We start from the raw sequence: 16,066 nt of genomic DNA on the forward strand, positions 1-16,066 counted from the left end.
ATTAAGCAGCTGTGCCACCGGAGACTTGCAAAGGAAGAGAGAGCACGGCCCGAGTAACACACGAGTAGAGCTATCGCTCAAACCGAGGACACCGATACTCACATGCTATAATGTTTCCATAGCGGTTCTTTGTTCTGTTTTGATCCTTCTTAGCGACATCCCAAGAAGCTGACTGCCCCTCAAAGAAACTCTATAAATAAAAATGTTCCGAAAGAAAACATTCTGACCATTAATTTATCTCCAAAAATAACAGCTTAAAAGAACTGCCCCACCAAAAAGTAAGTTCAGCTTTGCTCGCCTGCCCTGGTCACCCAGGCAGTACCATGGTACAGAAATATCTAGAGAAGAAGGGAGCCTCTCTCCCTCTGACTTCTACCGGTAAATAGGCAACTCACTGAGGAACTCCAGAGGGATTTCAAATCCTGTAATTGCCGGAAGGCTAAACTTGCTTCTACATTCTTGCTATGGAGGAATGACAGTAAACTGAGAAAGCACAGAGAGACTGATCACTCTTCTTACAAGACAGTGTAATACACAGCCTGTTTACTACAGCATTACATTGCTTTCCACATATTATTTAGTAAAACAGCTTTCCTTCCTACAGAGCCATCAGGAACTCTCCTCTGTCAATGTTCATTGTTCTTGTTGCCTTTCATCATATCCCTCCCTCTAGCCACTAGCAAAATTATTCTACATTTTTGAATTTTTAAGAGTTTGATCTCTCACTACTGATAGAAGCAGCTTTTATTTCTCCTTGGCTTTCTCTTCATTGCCCGTAGATATTTTACAGCTGTTGTAGGTCTATGCTACTCCTTCCTTCCAGATGTTCTCTTAATCCTGGGTAAGTTCTCTCCAGAAAATACACAGTAGCCATGGAATCAGAACTTTAATGCACAGTCAGAAGCCCAAAGCAGGGAATAGATGTCATGTATAGCGATAGAAGAAGTAGCAAGCAGGAAAACCCCTGATATGGCATCAGGGACCACCCTCCCCCCCAGCAGTGGCTAACACTTGGGCTTAGCCTTGAAGTTAGGCAGAGCATAACAAAGCAAGTAAAAGAGAGGAAAAGAGCATAATATTCTTTTAAAAACCACACATTTATTTATTCCAGTTCTTATGTTTACAGTAGAGACAGCTGCAGAAAGGAGAGAAGGTTGAAAACTGTGTCAGAAGAGATTACTTACTCAGAGAAAACTCATTGTAAACCTAGCTGTATTTTGAGCAAACTTGGCAGTCCCACTCCCACCTTTACTCTGTGTCCTGCCTGATATTCTAATCCCAAAGAATCACAACAGATTCAGAGACCAGAAGCGAAATGAATCTGTGTTCATCTTCTACCTCCAGTGCTGGGAATTTCTTGCTTCCATTTTAACAATAAAGTTGTAAGTAGACATGCTCAGGCAGGTTTAATTAGAACTTCAAGATGTTACTACTCTTATCATATCTTTACTGCTTCTCAGCTGGAGTTATGTCCCGGTATTGCCCTACTGAGATGCTAAAATAAATCAGGAGAGTGCTTCCAGTCAATGTTTCTTGCAAAACCAGGCAGGTTAAACTCTTTACTTTAACCTAATCCAGGAGATCTGCACTAAAAATTGCTCACATAACTAATTATAGCATTTCCACTAAAGAGCAGCAACAAAAGAGTGGCAACTTCTTACAATATGTTAAAAAGATTCTTTTTATACCCTAGGGAACACACAGGGATTTTCTACCAGGCAGTTGCAAAGGCTCAAACCACTGGACTCCATTTACTACTTCACTTTTGGGTTACATATATAAGAATCTTATGCCTGTTAATCTGTTTTTCACTTAAGCCCATGACATTTGGTTCCATCCTTTTGCAGTACAATGCAAACAAAAGGCTGCCCATTTCAAAGGGATTTTTCCTAGCAAAGCCCCACCACTGGAGATCTCACCTCATACTCCTCTTTAAATCCATAGCTGTCAGAGGTCTTCATTAGGTTAATATGCTGCAGGAGATCAGCCACCCTGATGGCAGGGTGCAGCTGCCCAGTCTGGTACGGGGATTCTGTGCCTTCGCAGAGATAACGAGGGACATCCAGGAGTCGGCTGGACTCTGCTGTTGCACTGTGATTTTCATCTGTATTCACAAGAAATTGGTGCATTACGGACCCACAGAGCAGTAACACCTGCTGCTATACATATTGATACCTATTTTGAACCTCTTCCTTCAAAAACATCTCTAATTTCTGAGAAGGCAAAGCACTTACTCTCCAGCACATGAATACTGTGAAGCACATAAAAGAATTTAACAGCAAACATATACAAAATTTTGCAGTCCTTCATCCAGCAATAAAGATGTCTGAGGGGCATTTTATTTGAAGCTACAAAACTTCATGACATTAATGTACTTGGAAACTCCAGACTCTATCAACCAAAGTAACTTTTTAAGGGCTAATATGTATCAGTAGCAATATTATACCTTAAACAATAAATTAGAATAATTCCATAGTGGTATAAGCACGTAATTTGTCTAAAGCCAACAAAGAGTGAATTGAGAACCCAGTAGAAAAGAGAAGCAATTATGCCACCACTTCAGAACACCACCTCCACTTAGGAAGATGAATCAGCACTACAGAGTGGTCATTTTAAGTCAGGTCTTTTAGTAGAAAAATGAAACTTGGGTTGAGTGTGCTAATTTCAGTCACAATTTTTGCCCTGTATAAGCAAAGAAGGTTCTTGTAATGCTCTGTGCTACACCAATTCTCATATCAAAACCAAATGTCAAAGCTGCATGACGTGATCACATTTTGTCAATCCCTTCTGTGAAATAGTTATTTTATTCAAATTATTAATTATCAGATCAAATGAATCTGCACAGGAAGAAAAATTCTAATCTAAGTAGCTATTGGAATGAGAAGTGGGTAGTCAACCCCTCCTAAACTTCTTTGAAATCAGTTTACCGTTTTCCTTGCAAAGGATCCAGATTAGGAGACAAAACACTCTGGGAAAAAAATGAATGCCCCAAGGGTTGAATTTTGTACAATTACACCACAATGCAAACACCATTAATGCCGTCTGAAATTAAATCTCCTGAGAAATCCAACTCTTCAAAATTAGCACCCAAGTTGCTAATTTCAGTACATTTATGCCTCACTAACCTGCCTAACAATATGAGTGACATGCAGCAGTCACTTTTTATTGTAGTGTTACCCCTACTAAATTACACACATTTCAAACCACCTCAGGATTTGTAGTTCTCCCCATTCCTCACAGACTACTTACCAGTAATAGGCACTTTAACCCATTGAAGCAGCAAAAAACAATGAGTGAACAGAACATGAGAAATTTATTTCAGGACTATATTAGAAAATGGCTAAAAGAAAGCGACATTCAAAGTTGTTATATCTTCACAATATGTAACAATGAAAGCCATTTAAAAAATATAAGGGCCACATTATTATACTATCCGTGTAATAATAGGGACTTGGGAAAAGCAAAATTGTCATACTAACTTAGTGCTAATGTACCCAGAATGGAGAGCAGCATTAATAACTGATACATGAAGAAAAAGAAAACTAGCATAGCTACAAAGTAGTAAGAATTTCATATAAAAAAACATGTGCTATGATTTAGAACCCATAAAATATTCCTTTTCTCTAAATAAGGCAGAAGAAAACTGTTTTGTCATGCTGGGCCGAACAAAGGCTATATGAAAATGGAGTAGGCCAAATTATGCAGTTCCAAAGAACAAGATTACAGGTACCCAGCCTCTACTATATGGTGTGCCCAAAAGTTTGTACACTTCTCCCCACTATTTCAGTCCACTCAATGAAAAATATTATCTCTTCCAGCTATCAATGGTTTGCTTATAGGAAGAGATTATCATGCCCAGAATAGAATTACTAGCAAATGGAAATGCAGACAGGAACTATTAAGCTGTTCTTCAGTTAGTTCCTTGCCCTTGGTATTCACAGCTGTCTGTAACTGTGCCTACCACAGCAGCAAATACCTTGGCAGTATGGGAAGGTACCTCACAGGATCAGACTTCAAAGTTCTCTTGATTATTTGGGAGACAATGTGAAAATCAACAAGGTGAATTGAATGGTGAATGCAACAATAGTGTGTGTTGGAAAGGGAAGTGAAATATATAACTGCAGAATGGAGTCATAGACTGGAAAATGATAACTGTGATTTTACAGATAACTCAATGCAAGTCAGTAACGTGAGCACAATAAAAAGGAGAAAATACAGTTCATTTAGCAGAAACAGTAAAAGTGGGGCATTGGAGTACCTATTCCACTCAGCTCAGCTTTAAGACTTCTTCCAAGAACTGTGCCTGATTTGGGGCACTGCAATTTAAAATTCAGCCTATGACTTGGAAAGTTGGAAAGCATTCAGAGGAAAATAATGACAACAAATTTAGAAAACATCAGCTACAAGTGAAATGATGGGGTTAAACTCAACTAAAAGAGAAATAATTGAGGACACAAGAGCCTTTTAATGTGTAAAAGACTGTTTTGAAAGGACAGAAATGTGCCAGTTTTCCATATTTTCTAGAAGTCTCTCAAAAGGAAATGGCTCAATCCACAGCAATGAAGATTTAGTCTAGATAAGCCTAGTTAGGAAAAACTAGGGGTGAGCATTAATAATACTTAGTAGTAACAGTTAGTAGTAATTAATACTCAAAAAATTGACCTTTGGGTCCCAAATAATACTAATATGAATTGGAATTTATTTTTACTAAGAAGGACTGAGGCACTGGAACATTCCAGTGCAAGAGCAAAACTGCTACAGATTTTTAAAACATAATGAGACGATTTCCATAAAGAATCTGTATTATATGTATAATGTCCGTCGTCAAAGCAGTGAAGGGATTTAATTGCCCCCAGGTCCCTTTAAGCTTTACTTCTAGGAATCTAATTTTCAACTCGTCTACATTCACATCCACTTCCTGATATTTGTCTTTTATCCTAAAATAACCTCAGCAACTGACTGAAACCCAATACTGCACATTGTGTTTATCCAACCGAAAATGTGAGTATAAATTATATCTTTATCTTATTAAAAAAAAAAAAAAAACAACACTAAAACCTGCATTCAGTGTTAGATGCACTGAATTGACATAGGCAGTCTGTCCATTTCAATGTATGTTCTTCTTGTTAAAGTAAGTATAAAGCTGAAAAATTTACTAGTTATTGCCAACTGAATTATGTAATTAATACAAGTATACAGAAGTATCTGCTCAGAACATGCAAAGAAAGTTGTTGTTTCCTCTTAGATATTCTGAAAGTTTTTCCCTTTTCTATTTTTCTTCTCATTCTCTTTACTTAGAAAATTGAGCTTTGGGTGCCAAAAAATGCTAATGTGGACCTGAATTTTATTTGTAAAGATATCTTAATAGACCTCTAGTTTCACATGTCAGTTTATTGGAACTCAGTTTCAAAGCTCTGGGGAGAAAAATTTTAGTATTTTCCATTTACATATTTCCTCATTTACTCTTCAGTTAGCAGTGACTAGGAATAACTTCTTAATGAGTATATAAAATAATTTTTATTCTGAAATTGTTGTCAGTTGTCTGAATTGATGAACTGAGAGTAGAATTATTTTCTGGCAACAGCATAGTTTTACATAAAACAAGCTGTTTCAACGTTCAACCATGCAAGGAGACAAAACTCATGCAGGAATGGATAATGATGGACTAAGGTCCTCACCTAACACAGCTGTCGGCACAAGTGGATCATTGGGCACTGTAGGAAAACAAAGCCCATGAAGAAATACATTACCCTTAATTTATGTATTTTTAAGAATAAAAACAATATACTTCAGAGTATAACCAAGTGTTAACTAAACTCCATTAATTTTATTACAAGAGAACACCAGAACAAATACAGTTCCAGAAAGCATCCTGAATAAAAGAGGAATGAAAGGCAGTGATTTCACACTTCAGAAATGTAATGATCAGAGCAAAGAGATCCTTACTGAAATGAAATAAAGAAGACATTGCATGCAATTTAGTTTTTGAAAGGGCTCCTCCTTCACTATTGTTTTTTCACTTCACAATAAAGGTTCACTTTCATAGAACTCACTTCTTTCCTTTTAAACCTATCCTCTCATGTAATAGTTGAATAGCTAATCTCAAAATAAAATGGTATTTCTATAAAGTTTTCCAGGTAATTAAAAAAAATTATATACATTCTTACTGTTAATAGCTTTTTTAATGTGCAGTACCAAAGAGATTGCTCATAATGAGTACAGGAAAATCACACACAGATGCAGATGTCTGAATAAAATTCATAGAATTTTATCTTTCATTATCACAAGAACCATGCAGAGATAAATGCACTGTTTCAGACAGAAATGGCAGAATCCAGGATTTGTTTTTGTTCCAGTCTGGAACAAAAAATTATAATTTCAACGTGTCTGTGACAGAATTAAGCTCCAGTTCTCAAACAACCTGCCTGAAAAGTTTGTTACTTTCAGGAAACCCTGAAAGCTTGGAACACTCGTATTAGCACAGACAATGGTCAGGAGAAACAAATCCTCCAATACACAAAAAATCACATACCTAGGATGTTAGAAATCGGTGATGTTGGACTTCTTTGCCAACCAACCAGGACAGCTGTGGTGGCTGGAGCTCATGGCCTTGGCATCATATCAGTCCATCTGAAAGGCTGCCTGTGTGCCTGGCAGCCCTGGCTCACTAATAGCCATGTAAATTCCTGATGAATACTTAGCCTGGGATCCACCATCACAGTCCATATCAAAATGTCTCTGCAATCCTGCCTCCACAAATTTCAATGCCAATAAGACATCAAACTTTGGAGACTTTTCAAACTGTTCCAGCCAAAACTGTGTAGAAAAACCACCAGGCTGATACTAAACTCCCATTTATAATTGGTTATGAGACACTTAAAATGTTAGCATTTTGCAGTTTGGTAAGCTTCAATAAACCAAGCAACAAACCCTACTCCAAAACCCATTTCCCTTAAAACAACCAGGAAAGATCTTAAGAGCCTTAAGGGATGTATTTTGCTCAAGCATGGTAAGCAGTATTGGAGACAAGAAGGGATATGGAGTGCCATTCCCAGAAGATGGCACTTCAGAAGCAGCTCAGGCAGCTCAGATCTATTTAAAGCCAAGCCACAAGTCCATGGAGCTGTGCGAAGCCCAGGTTCCTACCAGCTCCATGGCAGAACTGTATCCCTTTGTAACTTATACACTAGTTTTGAAATATTCAGTCTGCCAGTGGAGTATCTTGCTTTTGGCAAGGTATAGAGCAGATGTTGGGAGGCAAGAGTGCTGAACAGTGGCAGCTATAACCCTTAACAGTCAGAAGCCCAAACTTTTTCAAAACCAGACAGTTGGCATCTCTATAAAATATGAATACAAATATAGAACAAATTTGCAGATATATTAATAAGCTTGTTCCTAAACTTCACAAACAGCAATAAAAATTATCAATGTTTCCTTCTGTTGTAATGTCCTTGCTGCCAAAAAAATAGAAATTAATTTGGACCTCATATTATTATTTTTCATGACAGACACGGTGTTATGCAGTAATATTTTATGTGCTGGCATTAAATAGCCTCATGAGGGAAAACTCAATTTCAAGTTTTAACTGAGTTATTCTAGAATAAGTATAATACTTTCCCTAAAACAAATATCATTGCATAGTGAAAGCACATGCAAATATTTAATTAAATAACTTCCCGCATTCCAATAAGGATAACACACAAATATCCCTACTCAGCCTTTTGCTTTACCAGTGTTCCTGGAAAAGCTGGAGCTCAAAACAATTTTCCTTAACAGCAGAATTGTTTTCTGCGTTTCCATATTCACCTACTCTCTGGAATATCTATCACTCTCTACTTACATCTGGGGCTGAAGTTATGAGAGTCCATAAATGTGATTGACAGGGGATCCTCTGCATGCAGAGTGCTCTGGTCGGCGTAACTCCTGTCCATGGCATTCACCATGTGGGTCATCTCCTGGCGGGTGGTTCCCATGGCATCCTTGCGCTTCTTTGCAAGTTTGCTGCCCAGCCAAAAAAAAACAAAACGTAAACTACCTTAATATTTGATGAACATTTGTGTCTACAGTAATCATTCTCTATAATCCTGAGTGACTGAAAAGTTTGACTTATTTCCCTTTGTACAATTTTTTCAGCATGTAATTGGTAAAACTGTGCACCCTGCTATGAAACAGTCATGGTCTTGTGTTTTCTGTACACACACAAAAATGCTGTAAGCACAGAAGTGCTTACTTCTGTAGCCTGGTAGTAATTTTTTTTCCTGTGGAGTAATTACACTAATATAAACAAATTAGAGAATATAATTACATTTTAACTGAAATGACAAATAAGAAGCATCTGTGCATGCAGTTTTATCAACCATCTCCATTTAAATATCTATTTTGATTTTATAAATGGATAATTCATTCCCCTTGCTTGCCTTGTTGGGAAAAAGAGTCATGTAACCTTCTAAATTACTTTGTTAGTCAAAAAACCTATGAAGTAACAAAAGAAACATAATTATTCAATACATATTTATATTACGTTTTATGTAAAAGGTTGTGCTGCCCGTTCAATATACAAGATACAAGAGAATACCACACTATGTTCCTGATACTGAACTTTGGTTCTTTGAAAAACAAAACCACCCTCATCATTCTACCCTTTCATGCAGTTTGGGAACATCGCAATCTTGACATTAACAGTCTTACACTCTGTATCACAGTTAAAGACCAACCTAATCTGTACAACTAAACCCCTCAAATTAACAGCCAATGCTCTTAAAGTACACATTTCAGAAATATCTCTCAATTCCCCCCTTTTGATAAAGAACTGGAAGTGATTTTCACTGTCTCCAGGAGTCAGATGGAAGAAGGTAATATATTTTAATTATAACTTAAAGCCTACAGCACTTAAAGCATATATCTCAAGTAGCAGGAACTATGCAGAGCAGCATGAGGTGCACCTTGGTTCTGCAGAAACCTGTAACATGCATTACACTGTTCTGAAATCTCCCTGTTTTCAGCTGAAACCATGACTACAATACAACAGATAACAGACCTGTTTAGTTGGATAAATCTGACACCACATGGGAGAGACACAATCACTTAAGACACTGAGTTCTTGAAAATGTATATTTAAAACACTGCTTATGTTCATAAGCTTTTTCTGCACAGAATACCATCAAATGCTCTGGTAATTGTTTAGACAGTGTTTATCTTACATTTCTCTTGACTAAAAGGACTGCCAACTTTAAATATGCCATTCACATTCTAAGAGCAGACAAGGATAATATTAGACACTTATTACATATTAGAATACTAGATATTAGGAAGATATTCCTTGCTATCAAGGTGGTGAGACATTGACACTAGTTGCCCAAAGAGGTTGTGGACTTCCCCTCTCTGGACATTTTCAAGGCCATGCTGGATGGGGCTCTGAGGAATCTGATCTGGTGGAAGATGTCCCTGCCCACAGCAGGGGACTTGGAAGTAGATGATCTTTAGGGTCCATTCCAACACAAAAAATTCTGGGATTCTATGAAGACTATTAGTGCAAATTATCCATCCATTTACTTGTTGAGTCCTGGGAATGTTCACCAGAAAGGACCTACACTGTTCTCTAGGGCAAAAGTACTTCATGCTTGTGCATATTTAAGAAAAAGTCATAGAGCTGTTTCTTAAGTAAAGAGTCTTGGTTCATGATGAGGGACCACAATGTAGAATATGGATGGACAAAGCCCTCCTGTGAATAATATATTCTTCCACCAATCAGACTCATGTCCTTATTTTGTCACATTTCCCACAACCCCTCCCCCCTTCTTTTTCTCCATCTACGGATGGAATAGTTGGAAAATTACCACTCAGTAACATTCTCGCTACAAAAATCCCAAAGGTGGTCTATAAACCTATCATTTTTTTCATCAAACTATTGTTTGATGGAGTTCTGTAGCAGTTGTTAAATGAAAAAAAAAAAAAAAAAGTTGAATGTCTCCCCTAAAATGCTTTATTTTATACATTTACTCCACACATTCCTTTCCACTTAAGAGGAGCTGGTTTAAATGACACTCTGGTTGAACAAATGAAGACCATAAGAACTTCCAAGAGTGAAACTTCTTGAGCTTTATAACTGGTTCCCAATAGTATCAAAGCCTTCACAAAACTAGCATTTCTAGTTCAAAGTAGTTTTTTAAGTTTCAAAGCCTTTCAAATAGTCTCTGTACACTGAAGAGCACCTTTTCCTAACAGAAACAGAACAAAAAGACTATTACATCTCATCTCTCGACGATATTAAGCTTTTCTTTGAAGCATCACTTTGTAACAAAACCTGCTAGCTAAGCTAAATAAATCAACAGCTATTAAGGCTTTCATGTTATTAGCTTATTACAGTAGCTACTTTCTAATTCTTAGGCTCTGCTTCAATGCCTAAAAAGGCCTATTGTGTTGTATTACTGCAACCCAAAGCTGCTGGGAAGTGGGAGGACAGCTTTATTGTTCAACAGCTCCTGGCTCCCTTTCAGTTTGATGACTTCTTTTTCCTTTCCTTTCCTTTTTTTTCCTTCCCTCACTCAGCTAAAGGCACATGCAATCTATGCTTCGTGATAGTTAGGTGAATCATTAGGTTAAAGGACTTGAAGCTGACAGAAAGTGTAAATGATTCTCATTATCTGCTAAAGGATTCAGTTGGATGAATCTGCACAGGTGGGTGTTACAGTGGTTGGAGGGGAAATGTGCTTCATCATAGGATGAAACTGTGTGGTTAATTATCTTGAGTTGAAGCAATTGTTATTTAACAAGGAAATTATAATTTGTCACAATACATCAGAGAATGGCAGTTACCTAAACTAGCTTATCTTTTTTTTTAAGTTTGTTTAAAGAAGTCCACTAATTTTGCCTAAAAATGTGGAAGAGCATCATTATCGGACACCACCACTTCATCAAAGCACTCAAGTGCATGCCTAGAACTCCTCTGAAGTCAAGGGCTTTGTGCATTTATTTAAAATGAAGGAGGTGTGTAACTGCTTGCTCAATCACAGACAAAACTGTCACAGTCCCCACAAAAACTCATTTGGTCAACAAGTATAAAAAAAGTCAGTTTTTCTTCAGTGAAGCAAAACTTTATACAAACCAATGCCATAAAATAAGATCCACACTTAAAGATGTGTATGCAAAGCACCTCAAAAGCAAAAGAGGCAGACCATAAACCATTTATAAAAGTTTGGCATCTGCCTACAACCTGCACAGGAGATCACTCCTGTGATCTGTGCGGTGCACAAGATCACTCCTGAACTGACACTTGAAGAAAGTTCAGTTTGTGATTTACAGGCACAGTTCACTAACTAGGAAATGGGAAAAGAGCTTTTTTCCTCAGTCTGATGTGTTGCTGTGAACCATAATGCAAATTAAATTATGATTATAATAAACTAAAATGATAGTTAAGGAAAAATCTGTAGCAAAAGCTAAAGTCTCAATATACAGTCAGAAATACAATATCCCTTTAAAAAAAAGAAACAACAGGGTAAGAATAAAAGGAACAATGATACAAGCAATTTTTCAAGCCTGAGAACAACAAAAAGTAACAATCAATAGAACTTTGGAAAAATTATAGAGACTGTTTTTCTTTTTTAAAAAGGGATACTGCATCTTTAAAACACGTAAAATAGTACGTCACCCATATTCTACTTACAGATAGTAGGAGTAAGAATAGTAGCTCCTCCTGGCAAGCAAATCACAGACAGTGGAAAAAGAGAAGCAATGGTGAATGAAAAGCGTGACTCTGTCACATCCAATAAAGCAGAGAAATGTGCGTTTAAAAAAAAGTTGAAAAATTCATGTTTCTTTGGTTAGCATTTCAACTTGCTCATGCACAAACTAGCCTTACTTTGCCATGCAGTTAAAAACAAACAAAAAAAAAACCAAAACCAAAAAACCCCTAGCGTATAAAAATGATTTGTTTTTTTAGAAAGACCACTTGAGAAAATTACATGCTGAGATTTCACTTATTGCCAAATATTTTGAAAATTAAATGGATTGTGTAATTTCAACATGCAGTTCAGCATAATATAATGATTACTGCCTAGATGTCATGACAAATGAACAGCTGTGTACAAATCTTGTGCAGCAGATATGCTTTTTACTTTTCCATCACAAAAAATAAAGGTTCCATTATAAATACATTTAATCAGAAAACAATTTCTTGTCATTCCCGTTAACATCTTTATCAGTACACAGTTGTATACATATATGTTTGTATGCGTAGTATGTGTAGCTATATGAGTACACACATTTTAAAGAAAACTGCACATTTCCAGCAGACATGTGTGTACTGGCATATACACCACACATTTCCTGGATGCAAACATATGCTTTCTATTTTAAAATCTTACAATTGGAAATGCCGATGTAGACATGCTAAGCGTCAAAAATATGGAAGGTAAACAAATGGAAGGAAATGAAGGACATTTGGAAATAGTCCAACAATGATTTCGAAAATAAAAATGGCATTGCTTGTTAAAGATGCAGTATCCCTTTTCTTAGCTGGTTTGATTACTCCAGTAAAAGTCTGTAAAAGCTGTTAAGAGCTTCATTCAGGAAAACTTCAAACCAATTTGTATAAAATGATCAGGCAAAGTCTAAAACATCTCAAGCTCATGAACAAAACTGCTTAGTACTCCATTTTTCAATAAAATGTAATGCTGCATTTAATTAGTTTGAGATCGTGGTGGCTGTGCATACGACTTAATAAACTAATAAAAATGCAGAAACCATTGTTTTATTGACTTTTCCATCTAAAAAGCTGTGGTCAATTCAGGTACCAAAAGGGATACTACATAATGGATCACTGAATAGGTACACTACAGAGGATGATTCAGACAGATTGGTTTTCAGTCCCACCAAAACTAAGTGAAGTGTGTTTTTGTATATGTGAATGTGTCAGAGTTTTTAAAGCTGTTTCTGGCTTCATGATATGAATTGCCCTGATTCACTAGATGGACTGATTTAACTCAGGAACACAGTTTTCCTATGCCTTTTCTAAGAGACTTGACTAAAGCTGGTATTAAATAAGTGCCCATTTTCACTAAAGGCAGAGGGGGAGAAGAATGACACACCTACAACATACGCAATAGCCAACCAATTAAACTATCATGATGAAAAATTGCCAAACATTAAAGATTCATTAAGCAGGTTAATTTCTCACCTATTTAGAATACAAAATAGTACAGGAGTTTAGAAATATTATGTGCTTAAAGTGATGGTAATTCCTAAAAGGATATTGCCTTCACAGGTTCAGAGGAGGGAAGGGGGCAAAAGTGGAAATTTAAAAATATCACTTCACAGATATAATTAACTGACTTTGGTCAAACAATTCAATAGTGAAAATTTGAGCCTAAAAGGACTCTGAAAGGAAGAGGCAAAAAGGATAGGAAAAATAAACACATGGATTTGTTTGTTTGTTACTTGCAAAACTAGTCAATCACATCTGGAAGTGACTGACACTGTAGTGTTAGATGGTCTCTCTCTCACACACAAACACACATGCACACACAGAATTTTCTATTAAATGTAAGGGGACCACTGTAACACGCACTAAGATCATACTTCCCAGCACATACCTTGCTACAAAGCTACAATATAGAGATTTCCTCCTAAAAGCTGAAAAACAACTTATTTTTTTGTTTTTCAAAAGTTGTGTAAATAAAGAATACTGGTATGTCTTTTTAGCATATGATGAGTTGGACGTTTTGCATATGTGTTAATTCTCAACCACAGAGGTAAACAACAGAGAAAAGTAAAAGCACTTTTGGGAAAAATCACATATGTAGCTAACTAACACAGAACACTATAAGCATACCTAATGTTTCTAATGCAGACGTTTCTTCTCCAAGTAATATATCTCCAGGGATAATTGTAAAAAGGCAATAAATTAAAAAAATCTAATGCAAACCAGTAATTATAACATAGAGAATGATCTTAATCTTTAAAATTAATAGCAAGCTGCATTTCAGAGGAATATACGCAACAATTACAAAAATACTTTTTATTATAACTCCTGCAAAAGGCAAGGGAACGCAACGCACACACCATGGGAAGGCAAAGGGCTCGTTCTATCCAAGAGAAACCAGCTTGTGCCACGTGAAGGGGACCCGCCAGGGAGGGAGTGCACAGAGAGAGAGGAATTAGTTTCTGTACTATAACTACGGAGTTACAGGGACATATTATGGAATTTTAAGCCGGGTGAAAAGACTTGCAACTACTGGGAAGGCTAGGCTTTGAAACACTGACCAAGCAATAGGATAGCACAAGTTACTACAGGGAGGAGGATTGGGATGCAGGGTTAGCATTGAACAGTGCCAGAAGATGGCGATATTGCTTACTGTCTAAGAAAGCACTGAAAAAAATGTAAGTTCACTCAAATTAATACACTTTTAAACAATTGCATGCACTAAGGACTCACTAGATAATTTTACAGTGATGTGGTATGTCTTTTAAGAAAAAACTCCAGGTTTACAAGAGCATAAATAGAGGTATAAAATTACATTATTTTGCAAGCTGGGTAACATACAGATACAAATAACTCATTAGAACTGCATAGAGAAAATAATATTAAGTGGTTAAAGCATGAAAAGTGTATTAATAATAAGTTACTATTTTTTCTTTGCTTTAAAAAATAAAAAAGGCTCCATGAATTTCAATTCCACCCACTTTAATATTCTGTACATTCTTCCATCTCCAACTTAAAAACCCTTGGAAATAAATAGGTATGAGAAAATGTATAGTTATCAGATTTTAAATATAAAGAAATCCTCTCTTTAAAGACATCCTAAGAATCACAGCAAAACCAAAAGAAAACACAAAGAACTAGTCCAAAAACCAGTGTGACCTACCAGTCCTAAAACTTTTTTTCTAAAGACCTGTAAAAAACACCCTTTTTTATTGTTTGATAGGGAGGGGAGAAAAAAAAGATTAATCAGCACAGATAATTTTCTTACCTTTTTTTGACGATCAATATGACAACAAGGAGAAGTAGGATGAATACCAGAATTCCAGCACTTATTCCTGCTATTTTCACCACTCGATCTGTTTGTTTAGCTGGATCTGGAATCACCTCAGGTTCTTCTGTTGCTGCTGCTAAATGAATCAAAAATAGAAGTTACTTAAATGTGTAAGCATGAGAGACAAGGAAATAATTTTTGGTGATAATTTTCAAATATGTGTGTGTCAATACAATTTGACTACAAACAGTAGTCAAAATATAGACAGAGGCATCAAGTGTTTAAACATCTACACATATGTACATAGACACAGTATAAACTTAACAGAACCATAGAATAAGCATAGTTGAAATGGACCTACAAGGATCATCAAGTCCAACTCCTGGTCCTGCACAGCACCATCCCCAAAAGTCACACCATGTGCCTCAGAGCATTGTCCAAATAATTGAACTCTGTCAGGCTTGGTGTTGTGACCACTTCCCTGGGGAGCCTGTTCCAGTGCCCAACCACTGTCTGGGTGAAGAACCTTTTCCTGATATCCAACCTAAACCTCCCCTGACACAACTCCAGGCCATTCCCTCAGGTCCTGTCAGTGGGCACCCCAGAGCAGAGATCAGTGCCTGCCCCTCCTCTTCCCCTCACAAGGAAGTTGTAACTTCAATGAGGTGTCCCCTCAGCCTCCTCTTCTCCAGCCTGAAGAGACCAAGTGACCTCAGCTGCTCCTCATGTGGCTTCTTCTCAAGGCCCTTCACCATCTTTGTTGCCCTCCTTGCAAAAGCAAGTATATGTGTATATATACAGGTGAATAAATACATATGTGTATATACACCTCCACACATGCAGAAGTGTTTATGCACCTGGATTTCCAAATAAGTTACAGCATTAAAAAGCAGAAGACAAAGGAGAGACAATCCATCAACTTACCACCATTACCTTATTTCATGATATTTTTTCAGATATTAAATATGGAATATTTAACACTGAATAGTAAGAAAACATTAACACACAAATAGTAAAACACTTTTTTCCAAGCCACAATCTGAACCCTAAGCTGCAGTGCTTCTCCATCCAGTTTCAGTCCACCTTTGGACATTAAT

The 16,066-nt window shown here is 36.8% G+C and overlaps 1 protein-coding gene across 18 annotated transcripts in view; it reads right to left on the reverse strand.

The window, feature by feature from the left end:
* Positions 1-16,066, reverse strand: part of PTPRK (protein tyrosine phosphatase receptor type K) — a 392,047-nt gene that overhangs the window by 22,310 nt on the left and 353,671 nt on the right. For 3 of the 18 annotated variants that reach the window (XM_048296422.1, XM_048296416.1, XM_048296420.1), the window contains exons 14-21: positions 14,967-15,105; positions 13,829-13,870; positions 11,663-11,692; positions 7,841-8,010; positions 5,679-5,714; positions 3,250-3,261; positions 1,920-2,104; positions 103-190 (exon numbers count right to left, since the gene is read on the reverse strand). In XM_048296422.1, the coding sequence (XP_048152379.1) occupies positions 103-190; positions 1,920-2,104; positions 3,250-3,261; positions 5,679-5,714; positions 7,841-8,010; positions 11,663-11,692; positions 13,829-13,870; positions 14,967-15,105 (702 nt within the window). The remainder of the gene's footprint in view (positions 1-102; positions 191-1,919; positions 2,105-3,249; positions 3,262-5,678; positions 5,715-7,840; positions 8,011-11,662; positions 11,693-13,828; positions 13,871-14,966; positions 15,106-16,066) is intronic. The other 15 variants (XM_048296435.1, XM_048296424.1, XM_048296434.1 and 12 more) reach the window with 11 other exon arrangements.

Source organism: Corvus hawaiiensis, chromosome 3, assembly GCF_020740725.1.
Source record: "Corvus hawaiiensis isolate bCorHaw1 chromosome 3, bCorHaw1.pri.cur, whole genome shotgun sequence".
Taxonomy (NCBI): domain Eukaryota; kingdom Metazoa; phylum Chordata; class Aves; order Passeriformes; family Corvidae; genus Corvus; species Corvus hawaiiensis.